Source organism: Rhinolophus ferrumequinum, chromosome 21 (assembly GCF_004115265.2).
Source record: "Rhinolophus ferrumequinum isolate MPI-CBG mRhiFer1 chromosome 21, mRhiFer1_v1.p, whole genome shotgun sequence".
NCBI lineage: Eukaryota > Metazoa > Chordata > Mammalia > Chiroptera > Rhinolophidae > Rhinolophus > Rhinolophus ferrumequinum.
In genome coordinates this window covers 11,188,082-11,203,692 of record NC_046304.1, presented here as the reverse complement: position 1 = coordinate 11,203,692, position 15,611 = coordinate 11,188,082, and the positions used below count along the sequence as shown (strand labels likewise).

At 39.8% G+C, this 15,611-nt stretch overlaps 1 protein-coding gene across 5 annotated transcripts in view; it reads left to right on the top strand.

Moving 5' to 3' along the window:
• The first annotated feature begins 333 nt into the window (after nt 1-333).
• The window catches only part of DNAH2 (dynein axonemal heavy chain 2), a 101,638-nt gene continuing 86,360 nt past the window's right edge, over nt 334-15,611 (top strand). For 4 of the 5 annotated variants that reach the window (XR_004421412.1, XM_033091838.1, XM_033091837.1 and 1 more), the window contains exons 1-4: nt 334-433; nt 2,104-2,289; nt 5,875-5,936; nt 8,307-8,477. Coding sequence is in view for 4 of the 5 variants with exons in the window: in XM_033091838.1 (XP_032947729.1) it covers nt 2,118-2,289; nt 5,875-5,936; nt 8,307-8,477 (405 nt within the window). In the remaining variant the exon portion in view is untranslated. Of the gene's footprint in view, nt 434-2,085; nt 2,290-5,874; nt 5,937-8,306; nt 8,478-15,611 lie in introns of all 5 variants that reach the window. The other variant, XM_033091836.1, reaches the window with a different exon arrangement.

Here is a 15,611-nt window from a genome sequence, read left to right as displayed (position 1 = left end):
TCTCAGGCGAGACCCCGGGCGCCATCTGCTGGACTCATTCGGGATGGAGCCCTTAGACCAGGGCGCAGGGTCGGGCCCTTGGGTTCAGTATCCTGCGGGAGGGTAGCTCATTGTTTCTAGCCCCAGCCCTTTAAGGCCCGTCCTCAGCCCAGGCCCCCCACACCCTCCAGTCTGCCAAATTTAGTAGCTTTGCTTGCCCTCAGCTCTTTTGCCCCGGGTCCCCGCGGGGGAAACGCGGGCCAAGTGGGGCAGCAGAACAGGGCGTCACTGCGCCTGCGCGGAGGAGGCTGGCTCCGCGGCCTCGCCGCCCCGCCGTTTGCCCCCTCCCTGCCCGGGGTTGTCATGGCGACGCGTGCAGGCGCGGGCCCCCGGCAACTCCTTAGCTGGAGTGGCCCCTGAGTCGGTCTAGGGAGGAGAGGGTCGGCGTCGTGAGGTGTGTGTTGTGGGCAGAGAGGAGGAGAAAAGGAATGCTGGGGAGAAGTGGGAAGCTGCGGGGAGAAGGGCCGGTGGTGAGGGGTTAGCAGGGACTGTTGTGGGGAGAGGGGAGGAAGGGGCAGTTGTAGGGGAGGAGAGAGCAAAGGGCAGTTGGGAGAGGGAAGGAGCATTTGTGGGGGGCAGTTGTGGGGGGAGGAAGAGGCTGTTGTGCGGGGAGGGGATAAGAAGGGGCAATTGGGGTTGAGATAAAGAAGCGGGGACAGTTGCGACGGTTGAGAAAGCCATTGTTGAAGGGAAATTTGCCCACTGGTATGCAGTTTGAGGAGAGCCAGTCCCCTATTGTATTTAATTTAATTTTGAGTAATGGACTAGTCCCAGACTAGTAAAACAGCTCCTGAGACCTGCCATGTGGGATCCTGGGGTGAATCTCATGGGGAGGGGGCTCCCAATCTTGCCGGCGGAATGCTCCTGAGGCTCCAGCAGGAGGCAGGGAAGCACTGCCTGACGCTTCTCTGGAGACTGGTGGAGGAGGCTGCGCTGGTGTAGTTGGTTTTATTGACGTGTTGGCCTAATAGAACGTTTCTGCTTCCAGCAAAGTACAAATCAAGTTTGAAATTCATAACCTATGATCAATGCCTGTGGCAGCCTGTGGGGATGAGGAAGGAAAGCTACAGGTGGCTGTCAGGAGATAGCTGAATGGAGAGGGAATGAATGCCCAGAGAATCAGACATATTGCCCTTGGGATCCTGACCGCCTGCCAGAGATGCCCTTGCTTTTGGCCATCCAGTTTTTCTGAGAGAGGCACTATTGTGGTCTTCCTCATTCCCTGTTTCCTCCTTCCCCAGACACAATTCAAAATTCAGTGTTGAGTGACTTTTGTCCTTCCAGTTTGTTCTCAGGGCATTTGGAGTTAAATGATCTTTTCATGATCAGTCAGCACAGAATTACTCAGCCCTAAGTATACTTAGACCCTTTCAGTACACAAAAAACAGGGTTTCTACCCCTCAGAAATTAAAAGTTAACGAGACATGTTGTAAGTATGGTTTTTCTTTGTTTAAGGATGTCACAGATTTCAATGTGTGCATTTCCCATTTCCCCATTTCCATGGGTGACTTGGGAAGAAAGGAGGTACATAGGAAAATCATCTTGGTTTGCTTTACTGACTTGGTACAGTGACAAAGGGTGGGGAACCTGGGGACCATCTGCTCTTCCTTGCAACTTCTCTCATTCACTCATGGCCCTCAGGAGTAGTTGAGAGAAGCAGCAACACCTCAGCTTGGTAGATCTTTTCCTGGTTATCTTATGTTCTCATACCTCTGGGCGGAGATAGGCGTTCCTAAACCCTCATTAGTGGGATGTCTGTTGGGCCACCATCTTTAACTTCCATTTGTTCCTAATGCTTTGAGGCATGACTTTGTTTTATAACCTAATGCTCGGAAGAAAGTGGACTATTCCAGGGAAAGAAGTGAGGACTGCAAGGCCCTTTGTGGTTAATGGAGCAGGGTGTAGATAAGATTATGATACTGGGGTCTCAGATTATGATATTACCCCCAGATAAGATTATGATATTGGGGTCTCAGTCAGTTTATAAATTCAAAATGCATGTATCAGGGGTCTGGGTTGGGGGTGGGCCTCATTGTGGACTCCCAGCTTCCCATGTGTCTTCAGGTTTTGCCTACACAATGTCCAGCAAAGTGGAGAAGAAGCGGAAAGTGAATGGCCGGGGGAGTGCCCGCAAGCAAGCTGCTCAGGCTTCTCTGGCTGCTAAGGATGGTCTGCCTGTGCAGGCTTCAGAGGCCACCCTGCTGGCCAGCCAGCCTGAGCCTAAGCCCGAGCCTCTCAAGGAGGAGCCTGGTGGGTACACGCTGCCAGGGGTTTGGAGGGAGAATGTTTGTGTTTCAGGAGGGGCTGGGGAGCAGGTTCTGATGCTTCTGGATAAGAAGCAGGGGGCTCAGCAGAATCTCAGGTCTGCCACTGGTTCCTTTTTTTTGTGTTTTCCTCCTGGCCAGCCTTATACTTGTTCTTTTTGTCTTAAAATTACCTCCTCCCCCCCCCCCCCCCCCCCCGTCCCTCGCCAAGAGCTCACCAGCCAATCCTTTATTTTAGCCTCTTCCTCCTTATTTCAAGTGTCCTGGTTGCTCCTACCCCACTGGAGAGGGTTTGATCTCTTCCTTTTTTCCATTTTCACCCTGGGTGGCAAAACAAATAATGTTTTTCTCCCATTAAACCCATCACCATGGAGACTCAGCCTGCTTTGCCACCCTTTGAATCCTAAGCCTGACTGATGCTTTCTTCCGTCTGTTTGAGGCTCTTGTGTCTCCACCCTTATTTTGGCAGGGCCTTGGTAGACTAAGGAGATTCAGGTTCAGGGCCACAGGAAAAGAAGCCTGATGTTTAGATTGAGGGAATAAAGAGTTTAAAGAGGCTGCCTCTTGCAGCTGTGATCTGAGAGATTCCTTCCGTGGAGATGAGCTGGGCCAATAGGGTTGGAAGGTTTTCGGTAGCAATTGCTGTCACTGGGCTGTCCCTTAGAGCATGGGCCAGTGCAGATATGACTGTGAGCTACGTATAGCTCTCCCGTTTTACCTGGGGCTTCTTTACACTGCTAGCAGCCTGTCAAAATGGAGAGAGGTAGAATCCCTTTTTCATTTTAAAGATTGAGAGATGAATCGTGGGTGTGGGAGAAAGGTCCAGGGTACGTAGGACCTTGCCCTAGGATCCAGACATTAGAAACGTACATTTTTTCTTTTGAGTTCTCTTGAAAGCAGTTTAAAATGGGTCTGGCTCCTAGAAGCTGAGTACCCAGGAATAGGGTGAGGGAGAAGGGAAAGCAGTGAGCTTCAGTTTGGAGAATCCTCGGGGGTGGGAAGAGAAGGAGCTTCTGAATGAAAGCACTGACCATCAAACACCAAGGATCGCTGACTCCCTTAGCTCTAGGTCTTTTTATTGTTTGATGTGAAACTTTCCAGCTGACATGTAACCTTAATAGAGGTTCAGAGAAGACATGGACCCTTCCAGGCTCCCTGAAACGAACATTAATCCCTGTAATCATTGGAGTTGGGCAGGGATTGAGGCCTATCTCACTGGAGACAGAGGGGGCCTGCTATGGTCTGAGTGTTTGTGTCCACCCAAAACTTACATGTTGAAATCCTAATGTGATAGTATTAGTATGTGGCACCTTGGGGAGATGCTTAAATCACAAGGGTGGAACTGTCATGAATGGGATTAATGCCTGATAAAAGTGGCTAGAGAGAACTCCCTTGCCCTCTTCCACTGTGTGACAATGAGAAGTCAATAACCAGGAAGAGGGCCCTTACTTGACCATGCTGGCACCCTGATCTAAGATTTCCAGCCTCCAGAACTGTGAGAAATAAATTTATGCTGTTTATAAGCCACCCAGTCTGTGTATTTTGTTATAGTAGCTGGATGGGTTAAGATAGGGCCGAAAACTTTTTTTGGTAAAGGATGGTGTTAAATGGCAAACACCCTTTTGAGGTTGTATTGACATCCTTTGCATCCCTAAGTGCCCCTTAATGCCCATTAAGAGAAGAAGAAGTACAGGTTCATAATCCCGTATTTCTAATTTTAAAAAGCAGTAGGAACTAAAAGATTCCCCCCCGCCAAAGATTGGTATCCAAACTTATTTGGTGGTAAAACATAACCTAAACTGACATGAAAGTGTTTATAGTCTATTTAAGCCCCTTAGTATAAATTTTTCATGTTTTACTGCAGAGATACTACTAATATTAAAAGTTTGATTGTGGAGTGCTGTTCCAGAGCCTGCTGGGAGGTGGTGGGTATCACTTACCATACTATATTACAAGTCTAAATTTTGAAATATATTTGACCTCAAGGGTTTTGGATAAGGAATTGTAGACCCGTTTTTCAGACAAGTCAGAAAAAGTATAGAAAATAATATAATGAATACCTATGTACACATCATCCAATGTACGAATAAATTGTGATGGCAACAAGGAAATCCCTGTTTGCCCTCTGCCTTGGCCCCAAAAGCCCTCCTCTCCTTTTCCACAGGTCACCGCTATCCTGAGTTGGTGTTTATTACTCTCAAGAGTTTTTTTTTTTTTAACTGCATGTATTCATGAACATCATATACTAGTATAATGTTGCATGAATTAGACTTTATATAAATTGTATTATAGAAGACAAAACCAGTTTACTCTTCAGATTGTCTCAATCTGTCTCGCCCAGCCTAGTTCCTCTCTGAAATTATAAATGCCCTTAGTTTTCTCAAAGGGCGAAAGGGTATTAGATTTCTCGATTACCTGTCTCACTCACCACAAAACTCCTGGAAATCATCTATTCTATCTTTTTCATGATTTCCTTCCTTGGCCTCTATGCCTTACTCCCCTCTTAATTTTTCTTTCTGGAAGTTGGAGTGTCCTAGTCCCCAAAATCTTGGTTCTATTTCATTGTTCCTTCTTCCTTTCAGCCCATGGGTGATAGGAAACCTATCGATTTTACCCTCGTCTCCTGTGTGAGCAACAGATCAGGAGGTACACCTGCGTCAGGGGAGATCAGGAGAGAAACACCCTCCCGGGTTTTAAGGGGGTTCCAGAATGGGTGTGGCAGAAATGAGTACCCAGCAGCCTGATTGTTTGGAGAGGGCCCAATTTCCATGGACCCCAACTTCTCCATGTGGGAAGAGGATTGGGGGAAGAACGGGAGGCCAGAAGCCGAATGCCTAGAATAACCTTAGTATTGACTGCCCTCGTTCCCCTGCCTCCCCCCGCTACCTCCCCTGTTTCCCCCAGCACCAATCAGCTTTCTAAAAGAAAATTAAGACATAATTGACTTACTATAAAATTCAGTCTTTTAAAGTATACAGTTCAGTGATTTTTGGTATATTCACAAAGCTGTGCAACCATCACCACTAAAGCATTTTCATTCCACCCCCAATAAGTCACTTTGAGTACCCTGAGAAATTGGCACTAGGTGATTCCTGTATCTCTAATTCTAAGTTGCATCCGAGCCTAGACTTTTACCAGGCACTCCCCATTCCCTTTTCCCCCCAGATCCTATTAACCACTAATAACTTTCTGTCTTTATGGATTTGCCTATTCTGGACATTTCATTATAAATGAAATCATACAATATATGGTCTTTTGTGACTGGCTTCTTTCACTTAGCGTAGTGTTTTTAAGGTTCATCCGTGGTGTAGCAGACCTTTCCTTTTCATGGCTGAGTAATATTCCATTGCAATTTGTTTATCCATTCATCTGTTGATGGACATGTGGCTTGTTTCCACCTTTTGGCTATTGTGAATAATGCTGCTGTGGAACATTGGCACACAAATGTCTGTTTGAGTCCTTGCTTCCAATTCTTTTGGTTAGGTAACTAGAAGTAGAATTGCAGGGTCATGTGGTGACTCTATGTTTAACTTTTTAAGGAATGCCTTCATTTTAAAAATTTTATTCTTAGAGCCAGCATTGGAGAAAACTGAAGTACAGAAAGAAGAATTACAGGAACCTGAGGTGGATGTGGTAAGTTTGGGTTTTCCTTGGGACAAATATTTCTCCTCAACAACTGCTGAATCAAGGATTAGTCGCAGAATGGTATACGAGGAATTCTCTTCAATCTATCACTTACTTCTACTTACTCTACTGGTAGTCTCCTCACCACAAATGCAGTTCACTGAGCAAAGGGCCAAGTTATCCATGATCCACACCCCTCCAGAAGAAGACAGTTTTAACTGAGCAACTGGTCTCTTAGTTGTCCCTTCTTTGTCTTCTCACCTCAGGTAAAACTTCGATAAGCTTTGTCAATTGCATGGCGAATATCTGAACAAGTTGAACAAGCTGGGCAGATATTGTCTTAATTGGATGCTAATTTCTAAGGCATTCACTTTCTTCCTTTCCTTTAGTTCTCTCCTTTGGCCGAAGAATTTGCAGAAGCCACTTCAAGCACTTGTAGAATTTAGCACTAAATGACCCCGACACCTTTATTTCCAAGTTGCATCAGGGCCTAGCCATGCCCATAGTTACATGGGTTAGAAGAACAGAGTGGTGAAGTTGAAATTTTTCAAAAAGGGAGACAAAAGTAATAGCAACTCATTAAAGAAAACATTGGAAAGGACAGGATAGTAAAACAAAGAAAAGGAAACTGAAAGTCATAGCATTACTGCCTAAACACATTTAATGTTAATACTTTGGTACATGTCTTTTTGTGTATAGTTTTGTGAGTTTTTAAAAAATAAACCTAACTGTACCACATATATATATATATATATATATATATATATATATATATATATATATATATATATTAAATTGGGGGAATATTGGAGAACAGTGTATTTTTCCAGGACCCGTCAGTCGTTGTCCTTCAATCTACCTGTGGAGGGCGCAACTCAGCTCCAAGTCCAGTCGCCGTTTTCAGCCTTAGTTGCAGGGGGCGCAGCCCACCATCCCATGCGGTAATTGAACCAGCAACCTTGTTGTTGAGAGCGCACGCTCTAACCAACTGAACCATCCGGCCACCTCCACATATAATTTTTTAGTAAGCCTTTTCACAAAAATTTTTTATTATTATTCATGTTATTATATGCTTTTTGGAAGCAACATTTTTAATGGCCATGTAGTGCTTGATTAGATGTATGTAGCGTAGTTAAATCATGACTCTTGGACATTTTGCTATTTCTATTTTTTTTGCTTTCATAATAATACTGTGATGAATATTATAAGTAAAATTAATACATTTTGAAACACTTAGTATTTCCTGAGATAGATTCCTGTACATGGAATTATTGAATCATAGAGTAAAAAACATTTCTAATGCTTTTAATACATAATGCCAAGCTGTTTTCCAAATGAATTGTACTTTTTGTTCCAAATGAATTGTACTTTTTGCAACAAACCCTTTCTAGGCCTGGGTGTTATCAGTTTAGCAAGGATTTAAAAAAATGATAGGCAATAAATGATATATTTTTACTATTTTTATTTGTATTTCTTTGACTTCAAGATAAATTGAACACTTTTTCATATTTTCACTTTCTCTTTTTTATGGCATGACATGTCTGTTAATGTCCTTATGTCCATTTATTTATCGGAGTCTTAGTGTTTTTCTCATTGGTTCACCTATAGGAAAGATTTAGATCACTAAGTTTTGTTGAGCTGAAAACTTTAAATAAAATAGATTCCTTCTCATGTTCCAGCAGTACTGGCAGAAGGATAGGATGGCTTCTCAGTTTCCCTGAGCTCTATCTTTATATCTTCAAGTTTCCTTAATTTATTTAGTAGAGTTCTACAGAGTAATTTTTTTTTCTGGCCGTCAGTTACAATTTATTTTCCATCTAATTGAGTTGTTCTTTGGTGTTCTCCAGTATTTTCTTTTTCCCTCACTTCTTCTTCACTGCTATGCCAATTGACTTTTACCTAATATCTCATACTTATTACAGTATCTTGAGGAGGCTGCATCATGAAGAAATTGCTCTTGCACCCTTATCCCTTTTCCAGCTTGTCATCTTCTTGTTCCTAATTGCTTGATTTAGGTTAATATGTTCCTATAATTTAGTTTGACTTTGAGGTTGAGGGTTGCTTGATAATGCATTTTTACAATCACAGGCATAAGTGAAATATCTTGGGAAGATAACATCCCAAGGAAAGATATCTTCCTTGAAAGGAAACTAAGGAAAGTGTTTAGTTTTCCCCTATGATCCATTCTATTTTCACTCATAGAGGCAAGAGAATTTTACTATCTTGTTTCTTCAAAATCAGTTCATCCTCAGCTTTCTCTTCACCATTCTGGACCTGTCTGACTTCTCTCATCTCCCATGTCCTCACATGTGATTGTAGATGGGAGAAATGACTCATCCTAACAGCTGTACCTTTTCTTGGCTCTCTGTTCTCCTGTAGAAGCCCTTTTTCCTGTCCCGAGCTGTGCTGACAGGACTGGCAGATGCCAAATGGACGGAGGAGCATGATGCCATTCTGGAACACTTTGCCCAGGATCCTTCGGAGCCTATCCTCACCATCTTCATTGACCCCTATTTGGGGCTGAAGCTAGATCTGGGCATGCCTGTACAGGTGGGTACTCCACTTTCCCAGACTCCAAGGTGGTCTTCCAGGGAGCTGAGGGTTCTGTGTATCTCCATCATCTTCGAGTCTTTTCTCCTGTGCCTAAGGTCTATGGAGCCTCACAGTGTGTCAGACACCCTGCTTGGCAGTAGGGTACAGACAGGAATGAGGCAGGGTTTTGCTTTTGATGATCTCATGGTCTAGTGGGGAAGACAAGACGTATAAAAATATTTACAACATATTATGATGCATGGGCAAAGCTTTATAGGAGCTTTATGGGAGCAACGAATGTAGCCAGTGGAGTGCAGGCAAGGATTGGCAATGGAGATGATTTTTGAATTGGGGATGAAGGGTAAGTAGGATTCGAGTCTGGGTAAGAGCTGTTCAGGTAAAGAATACTTTATGTAAAAGAAAACAGGCGTTGTGGGAAGTGATACTGAAAAGGTGGGTTGGGGTCAGCTTGTGGGGGGCCTTTTATGTCATGCAAAGAATTTGGCCTTTATCCTAGAGGGAAATATTGGAGGCTTTCATGGTTAGATAGATAACTATTTCAACAAGGTGGAAGATACATTAGTGAAGGGTAAACCATGGGTAGGGGGAGAGTTAAAAGACCGATGTACACGTAAGTGCACGGTGGAAAGTTCGCGAACTTAATTGTCGGCCTTTCGTATAGTAAAATGTTAGTGGTAGAATCTGGGTGGTGGGTGTACTGGTCATTATTGTAAAGTCCTTTTAACTTTGTTGTATGTTTGAAAATTTTTGAAATAAAATGTTGGAAAAGAAAAAGGCTATTGCTTTGCTTTTATTGGCAGCACATACAAAAAAATCTCAATGCTGATGAAGATGAGCATGGTCCTGTGCAATGACAATTTGTGAAATGTCCCATATGAAACAAAGGCAATAACAGGCTATGGCTTTTCCCTGTATATTGACAATAATCACCTACAAAACATTATGAAAAAAAGATTTCATTCACAAAAGGAACAAAACTTTGTGAAAAGTATGTAGGATTTATATGAAAGAAAATAACTTTGTTGAAGGCCAAAAAAGATTTGAATAAATGGTGAGCCATACCATGTTTCTGTATGGGAATCTTAATATTATAAAGATCATTCCATCTGAAAAAATGTACCGTTTTAATGTAATCCAATCAAAGTGCCACAGTCCCTAGATACCTTGTGTAAAGGATTTTAAAATATATCCAGAAAAATGCATGAAAATAGCAAACAAAATGATGAAGAAGGAAAGTAATGGAGGAGATTTGTGAATATGAAAATCTTTTATTAAACTGCAGTAATTAAAAACAGTTGTACAGGAGCGGGAATATACATTATATAAGCAACAATAAAGAAACAAAGTACAGAACCATATACGTAAGCATTTTCTATAAAAGTGACACTTAAAATCTGAGGGGAAGGATGAATTATTCAATGAATAGAATTAGGCAACAGGGAAAACAATGTTTTTCCATTAAAAAAATCTAGGGGACGACTAGATGGCTCTGTTGGTTAGAGCGCAAGCTCTGAACCACAGGGTTGCCGGTTCGATTCCCACACGAGCCAGTGAGCTGCGCCCTCCACAACTAGATTGAAGACAACGAGCTGCTGCTGAGTTTCTGGAGAGGTGGCCGAATGGCTCAGTTGGTTAGAGTGCGAGCTCTCAACAACAAGGTTGCCAGTCCCGCTATGGGATGGTGGGCTGTGCCCCCTGCAACTAAAGATTGAAAATGGCGACTGGAGATGGAGCTGAGCTGTGCCCTCCAAAACTAGATTGAAGGACAATGACTTGGAGCTGATGGGCCTGGAGAAACACACTGTCTCCCAATATTCCCCAATAAAATTTATTAAAAAAACAATCTGTGTAGCTGGAGGGAGGGGGAAAAGGGGAGATTTTGGTCAAACGGTATAAAGATTCTGATACCAAAAGCAAAGGCTGGAAAAGCAAAAATAAACAAGTGGAACTACATCATACTGAAAAACTTGCACAGCAAAAGAAGCCATCAACAAAATGAAAAGGCAATCTAACGTACGGGAGAAGATATTTGCAAATTATAAATCCGATAGAAGTTATCCAAAAAAAAAAAATAAAGAACTCATAGCAAAAAGACAGACAATCTGATTAAAAAATGAGCAGAGGAATTGAAAGGACATTTTTCCAAACAAGACATACAAATGGCCAACATATGGTCTGAGAATTAATGGTCTGACAATTAAGTTTGCGAACTTGTTGCAACGATGTTCCTAAACTTTTTTTATATCAGAGGGATTATTCATTATGAATTTGTACCAACTGGACAAACAGTTAACCAAGTCTACTATTTGGAAGTGCTAAAAAGGCTGCGTGAAAAAGTTAGACGACCTGAACTTTTCATCAACAATTCATGGCTCTTGCATCACAACAATGGACCAGCTCACTGTCTGTGAGGGAGTTTTTAGCCAGTAAACAAACAACTATGTTGGATCACTCTTCGTGCTCACCTGATCTAGCCCCCAATGACCTCTTTACCCGAAGATAAAGGAAATATTGAAAGGAAGACATTTTGGTGACATTCAGGACATCAAGGGTAATACAACCACAGCTCTGATGGCCATTCCAGAAAAAGAATTCCAAAATTGCTTTGAAGAATGAACTGGGCGCTGGCGTTGGTGCATAGCTTCCCAAGGGGAGTACTTTGAAGGTGACCATAATGATATTCAGCAATGAGGTATGTAGCACTTATTCTAGGATGAGTTCGCGAACTTAATTGTCTGACCTCATACATGAAAAGATGCTCAACATCACTAATCATCAGGGAAATGAAAATCAAATCCACAATGACATTCACCTCACCCCTGTTATAGTGGTTATCATAAAAAAGGCAAGGGATAACAAATATTGGTGAGGATGTGAATAAAGGGAACCCTTGTGCATTGTTCTTAGGAATGTAAATTGGTGCAGCCACTACAGAAAATAGTATGGAGTTTCTTCAAAAAATTTAAAATAGAACTATCATTTGATCCAGCAATTCCACTAATGTATTCAAAGGAAATAAAATTAATATCTTGAATCAATATGTGCACCCTCATGTTCATTGTAGCATTATTTACTACAATGTAGCCAAGACATGGAAACAGCCTAAGTGTCCACTAATGGATGATGAACGGATACAGAAAATGTGATATATATAGATATAGATCTATATCAAAGTTGATATATATAGATCTATATCTATATCTATATCTATATATATCAAAGTTTCAGTTATGCAAGATGAATTATATGTATATATTTCAGCAATGAGAAAGAAAAAAACCCCTGCCATTTTCAACAACATGGATGGATCTTAAGGACGTTATACTAAGTGAAATAAGTCAGACAGAGAAAGACACATATTGTATCATCTCATTTATAGGTGGAATCTAGGAAAAAAACAAAGAACCTAACTCACTGAAACAGGTTGGTAGTTGCCAGAGTCAGGGGGTTGGAGAATAGGGAAAATGGGTGAAGGTAGTGAAAAGGTACAAACTTTCAGGTATAAGATAAATAAGTTCTGGGGATACAATGTACAGCATGGTGACTGTACTTAACAATACTGTATTATATATTTTAAAGTTGTTAAGTGAGTAGGTCTTAAAAGTTCTCATGATAAGAAAATTTGTAACTATGTGAGGATGTTAACTAAACTTGTAATCATTTTTCAATAAATTCATATATCAAATCATTATGTTGTACACTTTAAACTAATATAATGTTTTTTTAGAGTTTTATTTATTTTTATTAGTTTTAGGGAAACATATAATATTATAAGTCAACCATATCTCAATTAAACTGGGGGGAAAGGGTACAAAGTTTCAGTTATGCAAGATGAATTAAATTCTGGAGATTTAATATACAGCATGGTAACGATAGTTAATAATATTGTATTGTATACTTGAAATTTGCTAAGAGGGTAAATCTTAAGTGTTCTTACCACACACACAAAAAGAAAGAAATGGTAACTATGTGAGATGATGGATATGCTAATTAGCTTGATTGTGGTGATCATTTCACAATATATACACATATTAAAACATTAAGTTGTACACCTTAATGTACAATTTTTAGTTGTCAAATATGCCTCAAAAAGCCTAAAAAAAAAAAACTATTTAGCATGCTGAAATGCCTGCTAAATAGATCACAGACTTAATTATATTCTCCTGGGTTAAGATGGTCAATTGAAACGTTCTTAAAAAATTATTACCCTTGAATACTTGATAAAATGAGCAAAAAGAAAAACCAGAAAAAAACCACCCAAGAGTAAACAAACTTGGAAAGAAGCATAATCTAATCTAATAAACTTTAAAAGTGGTGGCCAATGAAAGGTCTATGCACTGAGTTAAGCAAACCATCCTCCCCACATGAATGGTGGACCCCAGTGACATGGAGTGAACCTTAGATTGGGCATTTAACATAATCTGAAGAGAGAGAAAGAACCCAGGTATTTTAACAAAGATTTTACACTGTTTTAAATTAGCCTTAACCACCTGCCCATCCCCTTTATGCAATTCTCTTAGGCTAGAGAAAAGTGAATAAAACATAAAAGACTCAACTATTTCACTTTAACTTGGAGGGGGATAAAAACTGGCTCTCACAGTGGGACATCAAGAAGTCACCCCACAGTACATTATACCAAAAAGAATGAATTCATATTGCTGCTCAAGCATGAGGAGAGTGAAAAGAAATTGCATGGCATCTGAAAGCATATTTCATCAAGGGGGGAAAAAAAGACCAAAAAAAGAGCAAAGCATGCAAACAAGGAAAACATAACTGAACAGAAGGAAATTTCTCACAACTTCATGTTATAGTATGACTTAATAAGAGCATGAATTCAGTTTTTTAGAAAGCTGAGAAGTGAAATGATAAAACATGAGAATGAAATAAGAGGGAGATTGCAGATTTTAGGAAACAAAGCACCATGTTACAAAACTAGTACCGTGTTTCCCCCAAAATAAGACCTAGCTGGACCATCAGCTCTAATCCATCTTTTGGAGCAAAAATTAACATAAGACCCAGTCTTATTTTAATATAATGTAAGACTGGGTCTTTAATATGATATAATATAATACCGGGTCTTATATAACATAAGATCTGGTCTTTATAGTATAATATAATATAATACCAGGTCTTATATTAATTTTTGCTCCAAAAGATACATTAGAGCTGATGGTCCGGCTAGGTCTTATTTTTGGGGAAACACGGTAGGTCAGAAACAGTAAGGGACTGAATAGCTATCTTTGAAAATCTGAACTGATGTAGAAGAGAGGCTTGAGATAATTACAGTGTATGCAGAAGAGAAAAACCAATGACAGCACAATTAGAGAGAAGTTAATAGACATGAAAGACAGACACAGGTAATCTACTAGAGCCAATTAATGAAACAGAATATAAATTTAAAGGTAAAATAATTTCCCTGCACTGCAGAAGGAACTGAATCTGGAAATTAAAATGACATACTTTATTTCACAAAATTTATTACACAATATCTGATATCAATACATCTTAGTTAAGCTACTAAAATTTGAGGAAATTAATTCTTTCGAAGTATCACCTATGTGGCATTCCTGCCAAGAATATTTAACTTGAATCTAATAATGAGAAAATAATCAGATAAATCCAAATTAAGGGACATTTTGGAAAACAACTGACCTGGATGATTAGAAATATCAATGTCATGGAAGAAAGAAAAAGACTGGGGAACTGTGAGGAATTAAAGTTGACTAAGGAGACATGACCATATGTGATCCTGGATTGGATCCTGGATGGGAAAAAACCAGATGTAAATAACATTATTGGGACAATGGGGAAAAATTGAATATGGATTGTGTATTATATAAAGTATTATATGAAGTTAAGTTTTCTGAGTGTGATAACTAGTGTTGGGTATGTTGGAGAATATCCTTGTTTTTAGGAGCTATATGAGTACGCTGATGTATTTCAGGATGTAGTATTATGATGTCTGCTGCTAGCTTTCAAATGGCTAAGCTGAGAGAGGGAGAGAGGGAGGAGGGTGGAGAGGGCCCAATCAAGTAAAATATGGAAAACCATTAACAATTAGAGAATCTAGATGAAGCATATGTTGCTGTTCATTGTGTTTTTCTTGCACCTTTTTTATGGGTTGGAATTGTTTTCAAAATAAAAACTTGGGTAAATATTATTTAGGCCTCTAGTCAAAAAACCTAATTATCTACCACAGGGAAACATCAGGCTGGTCTCAGACTTTTCTGAACACCCAGAGGCCCACTCCCACAGCGTCCTGTGGGAAAGATAGTGTGACCGAAAGGTATTGTTCCTGGCCTAGATGGTTAAGTATAAAGGCAACCAGATAGGCATTTTCAATCTTGAAAGAACCCTACTTTAAAAAACCAAAAATAACATCATCAGCAAAAGTCCAGCCTATTTAGAAATGAACCAAATAAAAAATTTAGGAATAGAGAATCTATGAATATTCAATTCATTTACATAAAGATCTAAACTAAATAACTGTGAGAATTATGTCTATGCTATAAAATGTGAATATTATCAATTTGGACAATGTAAAAATAGTACTGTAACAAAAATTGGGAAGCGGTGAGAAAATGAGAGAGAATTTGAGGATGCCAGTGTTTTTATCTTTCAAAGCAGAGTCAATAGAAATTAAAATGGAAAGGTAGTGAGAAAACGAACCTCTTAATGTTTTTCATAATCTCTCTTATGACTTTAGAAAGGGGTCTTTTGGGAAGAAATCTCTCTTACAGGTAAAGAAACATTTATTTGAAGCTTATCGATTCCTTCATTATAATCACATCAATGTCTTTTTATTCTATTAAATCCAAGTGAAATTAAATTTAATACTTTTAATTAAAAATAGTGTGATCCTATTTTGAAATAACTATTTTATTTTTCTGTATGTATATATCTATAAAAAGATGTTCGGAATAATTTTTTTCTCTAATGTTAATGGCATTGTCTGGATGGTGGAATTTTATATGACATTTTAACTTTATCTTTGTACTTTTCTGCATTGTTTTGGTTATTTATAATTAACATATATCTTTAAAAAATAATAGTTGTTAAGCTTTTAAAACTATAGACACAAAATGCCAACATTTAATTCTGGGTAGTGGGAAGATGATGATTATTAATTTC